This window comes from Rhopalosiphum maidis, chromosome 2 (assembly GCF_003676215.2).
Source record: "Rhopalosiphum maidis isolate BTI-1 chromosome 2, ASM367621v3, whole genome shotgun sequence".
In the NCBI taxonomy this organism is placed as follows: Eukaryota; Metazoa; Arthropoda; class Insecta; order Hemiptera; family Aphididae; genus Rhopalosiphum; species Rhopalosiphum maidis.
The window spans coordinates 38,400,161-38,419,388 of NC_040878.1; the positions used below are offsets into that span (position 1 = coordinate 38,400,161).

The 19,228-nt window shown below is 25.9% G+C and overlaps 4 protein-coding genes across 8 annotated transcripts; 1 reads left to right on the forward strand and 3 right to left on the reverse strand.

Annotated features, from left to right (window-relative positions):
* Nucleotides 1-2,246, forward strand: LOC113552777 (potential E3 ubiquitin-protein ligase ariadne-2). Of its 2 annotated transcripts, none has more exons than XM_026955700.1 (2): nt 1-276; nt 678-2,246. In XM_026955700.1, the coding sequence occupies exon 2, from the start codon at nt 725-727 to the stop codon at nt 2,141-2,143; it is 1,419 nt and encodes a 472-aa protein (XP_026811501.1). In that variant the 5' UTR covers nt 1-276; nt 678-724; the 3' UTR covers nt 2,144-2,246. The 2 variants fall into 2 exon arrangements, with proteins under 2 accessions (XP_026811501.1, XP_026811502.1); XM_026955701.1 differs by having other exon boundaries at nt 1-157.
* Nucleotides 2,247-2,466: 220 nt separating this feature from the next.
* Nucleotides 2,467-4,641, reverse strand: LOC113554414 (fibronectin type 3 and ankyrin repeat domains protein 1-like). Its single transcript, XM_026958243.1, is given in 7 exon segments — nt 2,467-2,631; nt 2,741-2,871; nt 2,959-3,041; nt 3,043-3,269; nt 3,513-3,649; nt 3,715-3,845; nt 4,580-4,641. Coding segments are annotated over 7 exon segments (867 nt in total). The 5' UTR covers nt 4,592-4,641; the 3' UTR covers nt 2,467-2,485.
* Nucleotides 4,642-5,698: 1,057 nt separating this feature from the next.
* Nucleotides 5,699-11,691, reverse strand: LOC113553274 (probable anion transporter 4, chloroplastic). The gene is made up of 9 exons (XM_026956517.1): nt 11,520-11,691; nt 11,270-11,461; nt 11,011-11,170; nt 10,827-10,939; nt 9,075-9,215; nt 8,234-8,429; nt 7,307-7,451; nt 7,118-7,232; nt 5,699-5,941 (listed from the first exon to the last, which is right to left on the reverse strand). The coding sequence occupies exons 2-9, from the start codon at nt 11,450-11,452 to the stop codon at nt 5,786-5,788; spliced, it is 1,209 nt and encodes a 402-aa protein (XP_026812318.1). The 5' UTR covers nt 11,453-11,461; nt 11,520-11,691; the 3' UTR covers nt 5,699-5,785.
* Nucleotides 11,692-13,545: 1,854 nt separating this feature from the next.
* LOC113553200 (transmembrane protein 181) lies at nt 13,546-18,645 on the reverse strand. Of its 4 annotated transcripts, none has more exons than XM_026956399.1 (13): nt 18,488-18,645; nt 17,813-17,980; nt 17,335-17,438; nt 16,497-16,658; nt 15,327-15,426; nt 15,106-15,259; nt 14,920-15,000; nt 14,740-14,839; nt 14,529-14,656; nt 14,316-14,465; nt 14,152-14,254; nt 13,861-14,085; nt 13,546-13,787 (listed from the first exon to the last, which is right to left on the reverse strand). In XM_026956399.1, the coding sequence occupies exons 2-13, from the start codon at nt 17,962-17,964 to the stop codon at nt 13,663-13,665; spliced, it is 1,584 nt and encodes a 527-aa protein (XP_026812200.1). In that variant the 5' UTR covers nt 17,965-17,980; nt 18,488-18,645; the 3' UTR covers nt 13,546-13,662. The 4 variants fall into 4 exon arrangements, with proteins under 4 accessions (XP_026812200.1, XP_026812201.1, XP_026812204.1 ...); XM_026956400.1 differs by lacking the exon at nt 18,488-18,645 and adding an exon at nt 18,331-18,475; XM_026956403.1 differs by lacking the exon at nt 18,488-18,645 and adding an exon at nt 18,327-18,471.
* Between the last annotated feature and the right edge of the window lie 583 nt (nt 18,646-19,228).

Below are 19,228 nucleotides of genomic sequence, written 5' to 3' on the forward strand. Positions count from 1 at the left end.
AATTGTACACACTACGATGTACAAGTATACAATAGAATTGGATGTTGAAAGTTAAAACTCAATAGTCTCCCAAACTTTGTTTTTATTTTGTTACAATTTATATTAATAATTCATTATTATGAAACGTTGTGTATTTGAGAACATCATCAGGTTTCAGGTACAAATTAAAATTATGCATTTACAATTCTGATTATTGTTCTACTTTTAATCTTGGCCATTCTATGCATCATTGTTCAAACGTCATATAATTACTTAATTATATATGCCAAAATCATTGTAAGTATTATAAATTATAATTTGTTACCATGATATTGTACTATTCAGTAGTCAATAGAAAATAATGATAATTTATATTATATACGATTATATATTACAAAATTGTATAGATATATACATTTTTTTTTAAGAGAATTAAAAAAATATAGCCATTGCATTCAATTGCATTTTAAAAGGATTTCTCAATTTAAATGTTTCAGATAAATTATTTAGAGTAGGATCACTATTATACATTTGAAGAATTATTTTAAACCATTAATATTTTATCTCAACAATAACATTAATTAAAATGAAAATTATCATATTTAATTAATGTTAATTAGGTATTTAATAGCTGATCAAATTAATATTTAATAGTTTCCTATTATTATATCATGGATTTGATTTTCATTGTTTTATAGGTATTAAGTGGTATAAATATTTGGTACAACCATTTTTAGAGGAAACCATGTCTGAATATGATGATGAGGATATGGAATACTCAGATCAGGATGACTATGAAGATTATTACAATGCCGATCGTGATGTAATGAGTCCACCACACAATCCTGATGCTGAATATTTTCCTGTTCAATGCCTTTCAGTTGACGAGGTTGAAAAGTTTTTGAACGAACTTGTTGAACAATTATGTACTAGTATACATGTAACACCATCAATGTCAAAAGTTTTACTTTATGAAAACAAATGGGCTGTTCAAGAAGTATTATGGAAGTATAATGAAGATGCCGATAAGCTTTTTGTCGCATCTAGAATGAAAACATTACAGCCAGTATCAGTTAAAACAAAAAGAGATAAATTTATATGCCCAGTTTGTGTGGGGCCAGTAGCTGAAGAATTAGGAATTACTAGTTTAGCTTGTGGACATTGTTATTGTGATAACTGTTGGCGTTGTCATTTTGAAAATAAAATAAAACAAGGCGTAAGTACAGAACTTTCTTGTATGGCATTAAACTGTGAATTACTAGTACCAGAAGAAATAGTTTTATCAACAGTTAATAAACCAATTTTAAGGAAAAAATACCAACATTTTGCATTCCGTGAGTATATTAAATCTCATCCATTGTTACGCTTTTGTCCAGGAGCTAACTGCACTGCAGTCATCAAATCTAAAGAGTCTTTAGCTAAAAAAGCTATATGTACTCAGTGTGAAACTTCTTTTTGTTTCAAATGCGGAAATGACTATCATGCCCCAACAGATTGTGCCACCATTAAAAAATGGATTACTAAATGTGCCGATGATAGTGAAACATCAAATTACATTGCAGCTAACACTAAAGACTGTCCTAAATGTAATATTTTTATTGAAAAAAATGGTGGCTGCAATCATATGCAGTGTTTAAGTTGTAAATTTGATTTTTGCTGGATGTGTATGGGAGATTGGAAAGCACACGGCACTGAATATTATGATTGTTCTAAGTATAGAGAAAATCCTCAGAATGGTTCAGAATCTGCTAGAGCTCGTGAAGCATTGAAAAAATATCTCCATTACTATGAGCGTTGGGAAAACCATTCTAAAAGTTTGCAATTGGAAAAACAAACGCTTGATAAAATCAAAGAAAGAATAAATAGTAAAGTTATGACAAGTAAAGGTACATGGATTGACTGGCAGTATTTATTAGATTCTGCTGCTCTACTAGCCAAATGTCGGTATACTCTTCAGTATACTTATCCATACGCATATTACATGGATAATGGACCAAAAAAAGAATTATTTGAATATCAACAAGCTAAATTGGAAGCTGAAATTGAAAATTTATCATGGAAGATAGAAAGAGCAGAAACTACTGACAGAGGTGATTTAGAAAATCAGATGGATATTGCTGAGAAAAGAAGAGCTACTATGCTTCAAGATTTTTTCCACATTTAATTAAATTTTATATTTCTTTATTCAATTGTAAAATTATGCTGAATATATTTTTTTCTTATATATATATATAAATAATTACATTTTCTTTCATTATTTTAAGCGACTTCTGTAATATGTATATTAAGATACTTTTAATTAAACAATAACTTGGAAGTATTAAAATAATGTGTAAAATAAATTAATTTTTAAAATTTGGTAATTTAATTTATTATATTATACACTATTATTGTATGTTTACTAATAAGTTTTTCTTTAAATTATTTACATTGGATGTTAAAAATTATTAAGTAAAAGTAACATATTTTTTCATTCTTACAATAAAACGTGAGAAAACCTCATAATTTAATCTGGTAATATTTCTAAGGCTTTCCAATTATTTGATAAATGAGCCAACTGCCAAATATCTTGATTATTTTTATCTTTAATACTTAAATCTGAACCATATGAAATTAGGGTTTTGATCACATCCAAATTGGCAAACATCAATACTAAAAAACAAAAATACATTTATTTATACTAAATGTAACAAGTAATATGGACAATCGGCTTAAAATAACTTCGACTTTCAATTATTATTTTTATACTTAGTATACTTGCCTGCTCTCATTAATGGAGTCCAACCTTTAGAGTCTACTGAATTTACATCACCCCAATTTCCTTCCAGAAGCATCTTAACTGCATCATTATGAGATCCATCTACTGCATAATGAAGTGCTGTTTTTAAATTTCTAATTATAAGTAAATATAATATAAAAGATAATTTAACAAAAAAAAAAAAGAAAGAAAGTATTTTCATTAATATATGTCATACACACATATCTCTTAAACTAGAGTCGGCATCATTGCGAGCTAATATTCTTATTATATCGCTATGACCATGGTAAGCAGCGGTCATCAACTGGCGTAATTTTAGTGTACAAATTTGGTAAATTCACATCTGCTCCATGTTGTAACAGAGTAAGTACCATATCGTTATGGCCAGCTGCACATGCTTTGGACAAACCACATTCACCCAACTCGTTGTATATGTTTATATCATGAGCTCTTGTATCTAAGAACTCCTGAAAGAGCAATGGTAAATTTTGATAGGCACTATGATGAAATGCAGTGATACTTGGACAATCATCTAAATAACATGATTATAATACATGGAATTTATATTTATAGCACATATTTAATTTTTGGAAAGATTTAGTACTGGCCTTATGTAATAATACTTACATCTTGAATTTGAAATAAGTTATGAATTTGAATATTTGATTTAATTATAATTTATAGATAACTACTATTGTCTTTGCGAGAAGAAAGCCTACATCAACATCAGTGTCTTTAAATATAATTATAAAACCAAAATTAAATTATACTCTACTTTTTGTAGTACAACTGACTGTAGCTATCTCAAATATTGAATTCTCTGAACTTGGATTTTGTGACTCCATCTGCAGCTTAAATTTGTAATGATGGCCACCAGATAAATTTTTAACACAGAAATAATTATGAAATCCTCTAAATAACATTTATATCAATACCAATTAGATACTAGGTTTTTATAGTTAAATAATAATTTGTACCTATATATAACCATAGAATTTTGATTGTTATCATTCATAAGCAATTTGAACAGGGGCTTTAGAACATCTTCTGGCTTGTTCCATTCTAAATCAACAGATCGACGATCAACATTCAACAACTTCAAATTTAACTAGAAAATATTTTATCATATTATGGACATCGGCAGATGAAATTAATAAATTAATTTATCAATTAAATTGCATCTAATCAACACGAGCAAAAATATATCTACTTTTTTGATTAAACTCAAAAGTGATGTACCTAGTAGCGGATGAAAACAGACAAACCTTGTCAAAATTTTTAAAAACAGATATTAATTGAACACTCAATTTAAAGGGGAAATCATGTATATATATTATATAGGTTTCAAAAATATAGATACATAATTTTAATATCAATCGTAGGAATCAATCACATTTTTAGTCTGATATTGATTTTATAGAATTAATAATTTATAATATTCCTGAATTGTAGCCACTAGTTTGTTCAAAAATACACTTATGTATCATGGTATCATAATATTAATACTACCTGTATACCTATGAAAATTATATAAAAAAAAAAATTTTATTTTAAGTGACTCATAGAAGGTAAGTTAAATAAATAAGTAATAACTGTTAAATATGTAGTACTTACTACGTTAAAAATATAGTATGTTTCGAAAAATATTCTTGTTAGAATTTTAATACATGTAAATGTAAATTAAATTTAACAAGTAATTAATCACTCATAAATTTTTTAACAGTAGTAAAATATGGTTAAGAATATTTGTTTACAGGTCAAAGTGTACCGATTTATCTATTTATCCATGTATAGACATTAGTGTAAACATGTTTTTGGGAGCTTCCTTCATATTATATTTACCTTAAAGACCATATTAATTCTTTAAAAAATAAACTGAAAAATTAAAATTTTTAATGATAAACATTCATTTTTTAGTAAAATTAGTCAAACACTTACACAAATCTACAATAAAGAAACAATGATTTATAGATAGGTACTACTATACTATGTATGCTATTTGTTTGTTCCCTTAGTAACCACTATAATTTTAATAATAACTTAGGAAATCTTAAATATTTATGGTTTTGAGGATGTATTAATTTGTTTTTTATTAAAAATATGTTAAGGAAATTCAATACCAACTTTTTCTTCTTTTTATTTCTTCTTCTTTGACTTACAATGGTTTTTACAACGCAAAATTGACAATTTAATAACAACACAACCGAATGGGGTGGTTTGTTTGGCAATTTTTGCTTTTTTTTCTGATTTTCAATATTTTACTAATAAGTTGAATACATTAAAGGTTTATAGCCATGTTATGCATTTGAATCCAAAGATTTTTAAAGAAAAAACAGCAGATAATATAATAATACAAAAAAACATAGAATATCAATGTATATAAAACACTTAATATTTAATAATATTCACAGACATTTTGATGATAGAGAGCCCTATCATTTACTTCCATATTGGTATACTACCAAAAACAAAGTTATATTTATTGATGGGACTATTATGTCACCATTTTAGTTTCTATGTAATTTATCAGGGATGTCAAACCTTTTTGGGTCAATTGTCAAATTTTTCTAATTAAGGTTTTAAAAATGTTTCACGTACCCAAAGGAAATTATATTTTTTAAGGATAAGAATAAAGTGACAGATTTATTATATTATTAAGTAGGTATACATTTTTTTTGTAATTATAATTTTTAAAATGTTAATAATTTGTTTCTTTGAATTTCTTATTATCAAAATTATATAAATAGAATAATTTTTAATAATTTCAATCTTTATGCGTGTCATTGAAATTTAACCAATATGCCACCCTTGACATGCATGCCGTAGGTTTACCACTACTATCATGTATCATGAAAAACAGGTTTAGTAATAATTAATATTTGTAATGTAATCACAACATTATATTAATAAAAATAAACATTTATAATCTTAAATAATATTAATAATAATATGTAAACAATAAATATAGTTTATTTGATTGGTAACTCTAAAACGAATTAACAAAAATAATTACTCTGTATAAATTTTTTTTTTTTACAAATTTGTTAATTACAATACTTGAGATGTTGAACTTTGACTACAATAAATAATTGAGCCAGTAAAATTTAAAGCAGCCGCCAAAATGAAAACTGGAAACCAACGGCCGTGAGATGCAGTCACAAGTTCTGCTGTCAGAGGACCAGAGAGTATTCCTGGTATGGTAGCCTAAGATATTTTCAAAATAATCAAGTTAAATAAATTGATTTTGAAATACATCTAAATGCAAAGATTTGATTTGTTTTATTTTACATTAATTTAAAAACAACTATATTCAAAAGTTAATGATAAATATTAAAAAATTAACTAATAAATATGAGTCTCTTTTAAGAGGGTGTTAAATCATAAAATTAATAATTTATTAAGTAGCGCCGATCACTATGTATAAGTATTGTGAGATACAATATATATTTTAAGTGGGTGGTATTATGGGGACGATATAAATTTCAGAAATCTGTAGGATAATAGGTATACAAGTTATAGATATTTGAATATAAGTACATGAAATATGTTCTGTATTTTAGTGTAACAAATTCACTGTTTATTGGTTCCTTCTATTAGATTCTAAATGGAGTAATTTTTATTTTACAATGATGTAAAATGCTTTTTTTATTTTTGTGCCTGCCATTATGTTTTAGAGTAGTAATAATACTTTGATTTTTAACTTCAGCCCCTCTTTGAAAAGGAAAATGAATCTAGTTGGCATTAAAAGGGGTCAAAAGATGATTGTTTACCAAAGTGGCACGCCAAATAAAAAAGGTTGGGCATTACTGTTATAAGTTGAACTTATCATAGTAAAAAAAAAAATAAAAAAACGTTTTTGTTTAAAAGCATTTAAAGTTCGAATGTTTACAAAATATGTCAAAATCGCAAAAATTTGCAAGAAATGTTGAAGTTGAAAATTTAATAAAATTTTTGTGATTTACATCTAAGGTTAAAAAAACCCAATACAAGGTTTCTATAACATTTTTTTCAAATAACTGTAAAAAATACTCCAGCGTCAATATAGAAAAAATTTATGAACATATGAAATTTAATTGTATACAAAATCGTTTAAAATAACGATATATTACAATTTAAATATAGATAATAATATAATTTATCCTACTAATTACCCTAGACTAACAAATCATCTCCATTCAGAATCGTTTTTCATATACAATGATCCTGTCATTGCATTCAAATTTTACACATCCGTTATAGTGACCTACTCTCCATCTTTACTATACCACAGAGCGATACCCACTTGCCCATCCTATTTCGGATTTTATTATTATGTAACATCATTTAAGGCTAACATTGGCACCACTGTATTTATAAATACAATTTATTAATTATATTTACCAGTGTATTGGATACTGAGAACGTAATGCCAGCATGATTTGGAGCTACTTCAGAATGATTACTTAAATGCCCAGCTGAATTACAGGCACATAGTCCCATCGATATAGAAATAAATCTATCACATAAAATAATAAAATTTTTAAGCAATCATTTAATATAAAATATGTATAAATAATAAGTATGCCTTACATTATGGCTGCTGCTAAGCTATTTACTGTACAAAATAGAATTAGAAATATTGCTGGTCCCACTAAACCTATAGTAGTCATAAGTCGTCGAACAGTTAATACTGACCATCTACGATCAATTAGTTTATCTGCATAATTTCCTGCAACTAAATTTAAGATAATATTTACAAATTTAATTAAGAAATTATAATATTATACATGAAACTTAAAATTATCTAGAATTCAAGATTTAAAAATAGGACAAATTTAGGTTCTTGAATTTTTTGGTGTATCGAATCTGTTTAATTACTAATTCGTAATAATGTAAATTGTTGAACGCTAGTCAATTTCACTTTTTCTAGAACAATTGGATTAAACCAGTAATGAGATAATCGTGGTTTATAGTATAAAACCAAAATTGAATAACTATATAACAACAAATGTGAAACAAAATTATTAGGAATAATACAATTTTTCAGATATGCATCTCAATAATGTAATAAATAAAAAAAAAAGATTATCTATTGAATATTTTAAAATTATTAATTTTAACAATTGAGTATTTACAAGAATCACACATTTTTTTTTTTTGGCATATCGATTCTTTAAGATATTGTTAAATGGACTAAACGATTCAACATCATAAAAATGTAATGTACATTATGTTCATAATCTATAAGCATATATTATGAAAAATATTTTCTTGTAAAAATTTGAATAATTATTAACTATTAACAATAGTGTTTGATAGGTGTCAAAATATGTATAAATCAAATTATATGTGTAAATTTGTGACTTTATGAAGTTCATACTATGAACTAATGTGGGTTATTATTCAAAACTCACAAGTACTCAAAAGAAGTATTTATTAACTAACATTGAAATCTTTAAAATTATAGTTTATTTTATTTCCATTGATCTTGTATGTTTTTAAACAATTAAAACTTACCAATACCAAACACTGAGTTGAATATATATGGAACAGCTGTTAAGCTAATACTATGTGAATTAGCACCAAGATAACGCAAATAAGTAGGTAGCCAATGCATTATAATGTAGTTGGACCAATTCATTGTAAAGTGAGCTATATATATTGCCCATAAGGGCCAATATATAAAGAATTTCCTCCAGTGTATACTAGAATACTATATAAAAAATAATAGGTTTTATTATTTTAATGCAATAGTAAAATGAAGGGTAAAATGTATTATAAAATATAAATATTAATTGCATTATGATATAAAATAATGTTAAATAGTATTGTTAAGGAGATTGGGTACACATATTTGTTGTCTCGCTTTCACATTTGCAACACGGAAAAAAATTAAAAACTACCCATTTTGCATCCATAAATACTATCTATGTGTAGAAGCGATAAATATTATAAAAGCAGATTTGAATTTAGTGTTGAAAGTTTGTGTGATCAATAACTAATTACTTATGTTTAAATTTTTAAATCAAATTTATGGAAATTAATATAAAAAAATCTGTTTGATATCATGTATACTTTGTATGCATTAAATTAAAATCTGTTTTTATAAAATGTATGTCTTCACTATATCAATAGTAGGTATTGAAGGAAACAAAATTAGTTGTTTTTAATAAGTTTCAACTGTGAAAGACAGACAAGATATATTGATATCTATAGTGCAACCAAGTAAAGGCGATGACCAGGGACATAGGACAACTAGTTTATTATACCAAATAGGTCATCGTTTTAACTTTATTGCACTATAATATGGGTATATTTATGAGCATATTATAAGATAATGTGTAGGTATATATCATACTTGAGGAATAATAATTAATGGAAGCTCATCATTTTTTCCACAATCTTTTTCGGAATATAATGAAATCCATATAAGTGACCAAACCATACCAATTGAACCAAATAAATAAAAACTAGTTTGCCACATTAAATGTGGGCATATCTAGATAAAAAAAGTTATTTTTATTAATAAATATAAGTAACAGTTAATATTATTATAGATTCTTATATATAGCAACTGGTGAGTATAGAATGAAAAAAGGTAATATGAATACTTCCCATACCTTTTGAATAAAATAATATTATTTACAAAACATTTATTTTTTATAGTACCCAGGTTAGGTTAATACATTTTTTACTGCTGAGCAGATAAAATACTTTGTTATTATTTATTATAAAATAACAATAGCAAATAATAGTTTTTGATGACTAAGGAGCGGTTGTTTATGCTTTGAATTTATTAAAAATATGCATCAATAACATTTTTTATTTATTAAAAATTAAAAATAATAAATTATTAATCATTTCAAAAATATAATAAAATCTATTATTATTAAAATTAAAAAAGATGTTTGCAAACTGCTGTTGAATTCTTTTGTTAATCTGAAAATAATATACATAGGTATATATTAGAAACTAAGTACCAATGCGAGCGAAAATCGACTTTTCCCAGTTGCCGTGAATATTACATATAGGCCTACAGCCACGGCACATTTTGATCAATTAATATTAGTTGTGCCTATACCATTAATATAATACAAAAATCTCAAATATACACTAAAAGCATGATGAACATAGAAATATGATCAAACAAGTGAAAATCGAACAATAAAAAATTGTTAAATTTGAATTCTTTGAGTGATGAAACAAATTTCTATCTTATTCCGCATTAATTCAGATGTTATTAAAAAAATATGATAAATGCATAAACATCCGTTCATTATTGATAACACACATGAAATTATATTATTTTAAACATAATTAGTAAAAATTTATGATAAAAAGTTATTTCAGAAAGTTACTTCATAAAGATTATTTCAGATAAAAATTGTCATTAATTTATCTTTTTTATTAATTAATCCGCGGTAACAAAGGCCATTGGATGGTTTTATTCATTTGTAGGGGGGACGAACAGTAGTTGAAACACGTTTATTTTTTTGTATGTGTGGCAAGGATTTGTCACTAAAATCCCGGGTGGTCACCCATCCAGGACCTAGCAACGATACGTACACTCAGAGCGTTTCCGCAGTGGAGTGTACAATCGCACCACACCAAGCCAAAATTTAATTTAATTTAATTTATTAAACCAAGTTATCAAACATATAAACATAATATTTATTATTAAAATGAATAAATTTAAATTATTAGCTAATATTATTTGCTTATTTTTTCATTATATTTCATTGTAGGTACCTACTATTTTAATTACATGTTTAATAAATATTGTATTTAATCTATAGTTAATTATAAAAAATCTACCAAATATATTAGAAAAAAATGATTTGTTAAATATTATTTTTTTATCTATAGCTTTGAGAAGATAATGTACACATCACTAAGATAAGGTAAATATTGTCTTTTTTAATGAATATTGTACAATTTTGGTTTTTTAATTCAGAGATAATGTGCTAAAAATGAATAGTTTATACATTATCCTAATTATTTGAATATAACCAATGATATACAATATTTGAATATTCATAAATAATTTTACTTATATTCAATACATTAATTTAAATAAGTAAATATATTTAACATTAAGCAATAGACTTACCACAGTTGCAACTGTCTGGCCAATAGAACCTGCGGCTACTAAGTAACCAAATGCACTTGAACGATCAGTGATTGCTATATTATTAGCAAAAATATGAAATATTGTTGGTAATCCTAAATTTGATTAAAAATAAATTCAAGAATTTGTATTAGTATACAAATAAGCATATTTAAAATTGATTTACCTAATCCTTCACCAAATCCTGATATTACTCTGCATAAAATCAAAGCAAACGTGTTATGAGATACCCACGGTGTTGCAACAGTTGATATCGACCATAAAAAAACTGATAATAATAAAATTAATTTACCACCAAATTTCTTAGCAGCACAAGCTCCAATAACCTAAATAAATAAGTAATAAAAAAAAAGGATATTGCTTGTAATAAATACTTATAATTTATCATTGATTTTTTAAGGTTTATAATATGTATAATTAGTTACTTGACTACTTAAATAGCCGAAAGCAAACGCTGATAATATCCATCCTTGCCAATGCATTGTCCATTTGAAATAATTAGTCATTGGTATTATTGCTATTGGCATAATAACACGATCAGCCGCATTTATGAAATTTGCAATAGAACATAGTACCACAATATGAGTGTGACTCATTTTAGTAGACATGGCTTATGTCTAAAAACAGTATTAATTAATCGATAGAATGAATTTTATTAATATATTTGGATCGTACATTTTTTTCAATAAAACGATGAAAGCATTTTAGCTTTTTAAAAGCCACGTCTTCATATTTTTTAAACATAGTGAAGAGTTATTATTTTTACTGACATTTAAATTTAAAAATCATAGTTCTAAACTAATTGCCACGTAATATTAATATAATTTTTATACTTTTAATTAAGACAAAATAAAAAATGTTAATGATTTAAATAAAAAAAATTGTTTTAAACAGACTTTTAATAATAATAATATTATATTATATTATGAATTATAATACAGAATATTACACGATTATACTTGGACGATAAAAAATAAATACAAAATATATACAAAAGAAAATAATTAAATGATAAGCATTATCGTTATCTACTATCTATTCAAATATTTATATTTTGGTTAATCTCTTTTCTATTGGTTACGTGGTCATAAACATATGTAATTCTATTATGATAAGTCTATGCGAGTGTCAAAAATTATAATCCTGAAATCCAAAGTTGATAGAAAAAAGAAATTCACCATTTCGATTTGTACTGTGATATTATTTTAAATAGTGACCATAGTCTGACTAGTCGTGATCCATAATCCATTGGCTTTATGAAATCTTTTCTCTATTACACAAATAAACAGGGCACAAACTAACTATAAAACTATAAAAGATTTCTCGTCCGTGAACGAAAATGTTGTAGTATTTGAATAGGAAATCCTCTCCAGATAATTTTAAAAGAAGTAACCAAAAATTAATATTCTTATTCATCTTGAAATGTCTACTTGCCAGTCTGAGAATGCAGATGTTAGTAGTGACGATGAACAAGAAATAATGAGAAGAAATTGGAAAAAAAATATCTCTGCAATTGAAAAGGTACTTAAATAATAAATAATAATGTTTTTAAATTAAAATAGTCACTAACAAACCTAATTTTATAGACAGCATTTAGGGAGGGAGCTACTTCTACACAAACTGAATCTGATGTGATGTTTCAAATGGGATTTGATAATGGGTACAAAGATGGATTTAAAGATGGTTATAAAAATGGGTCCTATAAGAGTACTTTAATGTAAGTATGACTTTTCTTATTAGAAATATAAAATTTACCTGATTTCCTAGCTATTTTGCTTGTAATCATAATAGATTTAGTATTTATGCTACTTATAATATTTATTTCAAGGCTGTTAAATAAATTCAATTTTTCGGAAGACTGTGAAGAAAAATGAAATATACTACACCAATAATATGAATTTGATATTCATATTTGATGTACCTCAAATACTTCGTAAGAAAAAAACTGGAAAATATTATTTGATTTTATGATTTTGAGTTATAAGTTACTGAGATGACATACTATAGTCATTGAAAGAAATTGTCAATCAAAATACCCTTATTAATTTTTAAGTAAATAAAATAACTTGTATTTTATTTTTTTTTTGTTTTATTTAAATTAGTAAAAAATGTATGTACATATATTTATTTATTAATGCTTTTATAAAGACGTTCAAATATTAAATTAAGAATTATATATTTTTATTTATAACAATTTAAGTACAAAATCAATGAATAAAATATGTTGTACATAGTATTTAAGAACAAACTGAAATATTTTACAATCCAAGTATTTAAATTAAATTTATATTAAAAAATTTAATCTATAAATGATTTTATATAATATATATTATGTATCATTGTATCAAAGATAGTATGATGATATTGAGAACATTAAAATAATTAATAATAATACATTTTATCCAATAGTAATAATAGTATGTTACATTCAAGGTTGAATAATCCAACTATATTATTTTACTTACATTCAAATAAATGTATTTGGGAAAATCATGAGTAAAATGTTTTCGCAACAACTGGTCTAATATGGTATTTAGTATCCTTATTTTTTAATCAGTCATTAATAGGTAATTGATAATTTTAAAAATATTGTTTAATTAATATGGAATAAAATAAATATGTATGTTAAATATTTATTTATTTTGGTTTACCTCTTAATTTGGGGTTAATTAGTATAAATAAATTACAGCATAGTTTTCTAAACAAATATTTTAAATTATAATTATTTTGAAAAATTGCTTTTTTAATTAAATTGAACATGAAAAAGTTTATTTAAGACCAAATAGATTTTATGTACAAACAAACTATATGAAAACAATTAATCACTGTCATCATTTGGGGGGTTTAGTGGCTTGTGGCTCTCTTCATCTGAACCATATGGTATATCTTCTTCAGAATCATTAACCATTGAAAATGCAGGATTATCTTTTGTTATTGAAGATTCTAAAAATTATCAAATAGAAACCAATTAGTTTTAGCATATATTTTATTGAAATAATAAAATATAACAACTTACCAAATCCTGGTTTTTTTGTCGGGGAGTAAACAGCGGCCAAAGTAAACACATAGAAATTACATATACCATAAAAGGTCATAAATAATGCTGACGTCATATACTCCGTGTTTAAGTCAGCAGCAAATGAATCTTCAATCAATCCAAGTCCATATTGCATATGTGTTATGGTTGAACATATTACAAGTGATATGACCATTGAAATAGTTACAAATTTCAGTCTAGCATCTACAAAAATAATAATGTTAAATTATCTTGACTATACATTAATTTCTAAATTGTTTGAATACTAACCAAAATATGGCATTGAACGCAAATCACTGTATGCTCTCAAAATCAGGCATACTAAATATACTATGTATATGATTACAAAAATGCCTACACAGGTCTTGATATTCTATAACAAATAAAATAAATTAGTACATTACCAACTTCAATAATTATGTTTAATCCCTTACAGTGTACGCGCTAGAATCAATCTCATAACTAAATGCTGGATCATCAAATTCATTCATTCGACGATATTTGGCCATTATAACACCACATATCCAAAATGGGCCTACTAAAATTGCTTTTGGTAGATAAAATGTAATCGGTTTTCTTTCATTCTATTAAATTAATTCAACAATTATTATATATTTACTAATTTGTAAAAATATAAAATTCCATACTTGGCGTAGTCCATGATAAATGCAAAGCCAAAAAAATAAAATTGCACAGATAAATGTTATTTGGAAGACACCATCTAACATTCCAATTAATTGATTGCTTGTGAGAAGCGTCAAAGGAAAAATTGGATCTAAAAACATACATTATTACTGTAAATTCTACATTTAGATGTATTCATAAAATTGCATTTTAATTGTTTTTAATTGTATTTACCATTAAATAATATTAACAGTGGCAATAAAACAACAGTCCATTTTTGTTCGTATGACCAATCTACTACTGGAAATTTCCTTAATGAATTTGCAAAGCAACACTATAAGCAAGTTACATATTTTGTTAGAAAATTTTCTATAGAATATATTCATTAAGTAATTATTAAAACACTATACTTACAAGCACTCCAAAAGCGCTGAGTAAATAAATTAGTCTGAACCATATTTCCATTTGGGTGTAGCCCGGGTTATACGATTTGTACTGCACAACAATTTATCATAATTTAATATTATTTATCACCAATTTAAATTTTATCTATGCAAGAATATTATAATTTGAAAGCTTATACAAATATACACTACTTACATAAAACATGACTTCTTTTACTTGGTACTTTTGATGAAAAGTCTCTAGATTATAAAAATCTACCTCAAACATATAATGAGTATAGTGTATATAACCAATATGAGCAATAGGCACTTGGCTACATATCTGTTGTTTACAAAGTAAGTGTCTTGTCCTGTAAAATATTTAGTATTATATTTTACTGATATATGTAGAAATATTATTTTAATAATTTCTGTCACCTGTTGTTTTTAAATACTTTTACTATATCAGTGGTTTTATGCTGTGGAGTGATCCCCTTGATTGTCATGCTGATTTTGAAACTTTTATCATAAGTCTCATCTGTTAAAATTAAAACATAAATTGGAATAATTAAATTAATTTTTTTATCTTGTAATGTATAAAATACATTGAACATATTGGAATCAAAAAAGGTTTTAAGTTATAGAAGTAGATTTAATTTTTTTGTATTACCTTAAATTTATAGTTAAATATATTAATAATTTTGACATAAAAGATAAAACAGAAATTATTATATTATCTATAAAAACAAAAATAAAAAAAACAGAGTAATAAATGGATGTTTATTGTGAAATTTACCATAAACCTATAAAACCTAACTGTTACCCATTGTATAGGTAGGTATTAGGTACATTATAATATATTAATATTTTTCATATTTTAATATTACATAGTTGTTTATTCATATTATATATTTTATGTTATGTTGATTAATTTTATACTGTAACTTTGTTTTTATTATGTTCTAGTACATTAAAATAATATTAGTTATTTAATTATATTTGTTTATTATTTTTATAATTTACAATCTATAATTTTTTTTAAATCTCTAACTCCCTTACTCTCTAGCACCAACACATGGCTTAAAGGAAATACATAGGTATCTAATTGAAAATAATATCTTTAAAAACTATTAGGTATGTACATATTGTTTTGTCAATCAATAATAAAAAAATGTAAGTACCTAACATATGTATAAAATTTGATATTTAAAATACACAGATACATTTAAAAAATGAGCAGACCTAGATATTATAGAGAATTACCATTAGCTACCAACAATTAAACTAGGTAGGTACCTAGGTATATATTGTACGAAGTTATCAATGTAAATCTAGTTAGAATTTGTTGACCTTAAATATTAAGTGGACTTGAAAGGTTATTATTGCCCTTCAGACATACGAGTATATCAGTATACGACCAAATAAATAATTTATGCACACTGTATGCCGGGAAAAAATAAAATAACCCTTGTATAATTATACGATACATTTTTACAACTTGTAGATACAGTATGTCAACACTCGGTAGGATGTTACGCTGTTTGCCCAAGTTTTTCTAAATATTGTTTAATATTTCTTAGATATGTGCTATAGTATGATATAAGGTACCGTCTTTGTTGTCTGTCAGCACGACTGCGATTAACCATAATCGTTGATTGTACACCGACAGACTGGGAGTTTTCATGACGAATGGGCCCTGTGGCAACGATCCGTTTGTGTGCTTCAATACTTCGACTCCGCTTATCTTACTCGTCAGTGTGATTGGAGGTCCTGTAACGAATTTTTGTTTTTCAATAAAAATCCATAACGATTCTTAAACAATACAGGTAAGTAGATATATTTATCATTGATTTGCACTGATTTTGCAGGGTTCTTTGTCTGTATAGTAGGTAGGTAGGACACGTAGTCGATTATAATAATATACGTTGTACATATCGTTGACTAAGTATTCAAGAAGTGCATTGGTGCTTCCTTTGGATTCAAATATAATTAACATGTATAAATGTATAATCTCGTATCTATTTTAAAATTTTTTACCATTTTATCGATTCGTTCATGAAACCCTAAACTAACCTGCTAAATTTACCTACATAACATTTTAAATTTAGCTTTACCGAGAACGTGCGAAAACATTTAATTATAGGTATATTTTACTTCTACATATGTATTAATTTGTTAGTTTATGAAAATGAAACTAAGCATTTTGCGTACCTACAATTTAATCAGATACTATATTATTATTTATGTAAATTTTTTTTTTTTTTTGAAAAGGGAAAATACACATTTAAATTTGAATAAAAAAATACAGGTATTATACCTACTTATTAAATAATATATCATTATAAAACACAAATTTTAATATTTTATATCAATTGATAGAGATTGAGTTCCAAACTCGGGCTATTATAATAAATATTTAATTATACATAAATATAAGGCGTCTAACCCGTCAAACCGATGAATAACACTAGTCCCATGGCCGTCAACAGGACGATGAAAACCATTACGAATTCCCGTTTGTTCATTGAATACAAACGCATATGTACTGATCTAAAAATGTAAACATAATAGGTATATAGTAAATAGCAATAATAATAACTTTTATGATAATATGTTTATTACATTTTTGCAGTGTAAAACGTACATTTATATTATAAACATTATTATATGAATACATCAGGCACGGATCCAGAGCTAAAATCTGGAGGGGGAGGGCAACAATATTTTATAGCTACTTTTTTCATAATTTAAAAATGTAGATCTGTAGAATTATAAAAAAATTTGAGAAATAATATATCTAGGGGGGCTGGGCTCCTAGGCCCCCTGGATCCGTCCCTGGAAATATGTATTATAATTTATAAGTAGCTAAAGTTCATAAATCATACAGGTTATAGGTATCATTTATATCGCGATTTTTGGATTACCGTTCGCATCGGTCGTGGTGGTAGGCTGGAGAGATGTATCGATTGAAATCGCTGAACAGGTCGTTGAATTGAGATACTAAGTTTCTGATCATTGTTAAGCAACTGCCAGTCGGCAAGTTGTAGCTGGTCTCAGAGCCTTCGATGGAGTTCATGTTTTAACCGTCTAGCCTGTTATATATTACCATTAATTATTACAATAATAAAATTGGATCATAGCTGTGAATTCGATACACTATAAAACCTTCATGCGTTTAAAATCCCTAAAAATGCAATTAAAAAGGAAAACTGCAAATAACAAGTTATCAAAAACTAAAAAGTTAAAATAAATACAAAATTTAATTAGATGTTAAATCATTTAAAATTTCTGTTCAAAAATCTACATTTTACAATAAACTAAAAAAGTTATGCTTTGTTTCAAATTCACAGCCTTAAGAATAATAATATATATATATGTAAAACAATCATAGACAGAATCTTGATATACCTAGTATATGTATAGACGTATTGTATGTACCTACCTGCAGCTGTGTCTAAATATGTTCATTAAAATAAAATATAAAGTCATTATCAATAAAACATTTTTCCAAATGTGATATGTGATAAATGATATTACTGGACGAACACATACATACAAATACTTAATAGATACATAATATAAATATAATATAGCTGTACCCGGTGGTTCCGAGTAGATTTCCGATTTCAACAAGCTAACCCCGCAACACCATTCGTTTAATCTATTTTACTGATCTACACTGTTGTATATCTTGATTCCATGGGCATTTTTAATGTTTACTCCAAGCGTACGTTTACCGTATTACACATGCGTCCTAACTTCACGCGTAAATACAATATTCGCTCAAATGTCTTGTGTGTGTGACAACAGCTGTTATTGATCCAACCCTCCGTTTACAACCCTTCCCCTTTCCGCTGTTCGACGTCGTCCCCGTCATCGAGAATGTATTTATTGTGGAATAAATATTTATACGCAGAAAAAAGTCTACTTATAATGTGTATTACATTATAGCGTTTATATAAGTAGGTGGCATGGGTATGTCATATGATCAATCCCGGTGTAAAACGAATTACTAAAATATATTTTTACGAGTACATAGATTATGATTATTATATTTATTATTATACCTTTACCTATAGAAGTATGACTAATGATATTGTAATACACAATTTTTCTATTTATTAGAATAAAATTATAATAATAAAGAAAGTTTCCCCTCTAAAAAAAAAAAAAATAATAATAATAATAAAAATTATAAAGTGATACAAATATACAATATATAAGCAATGAGTAAAATAATAAATTAACTTAATTATAGAATTCTATAATATCATATTAAACATCATTTCGTTTGGTATTTAAAAAGATATATGACAAACTCATTAAAAACGGATACCAAT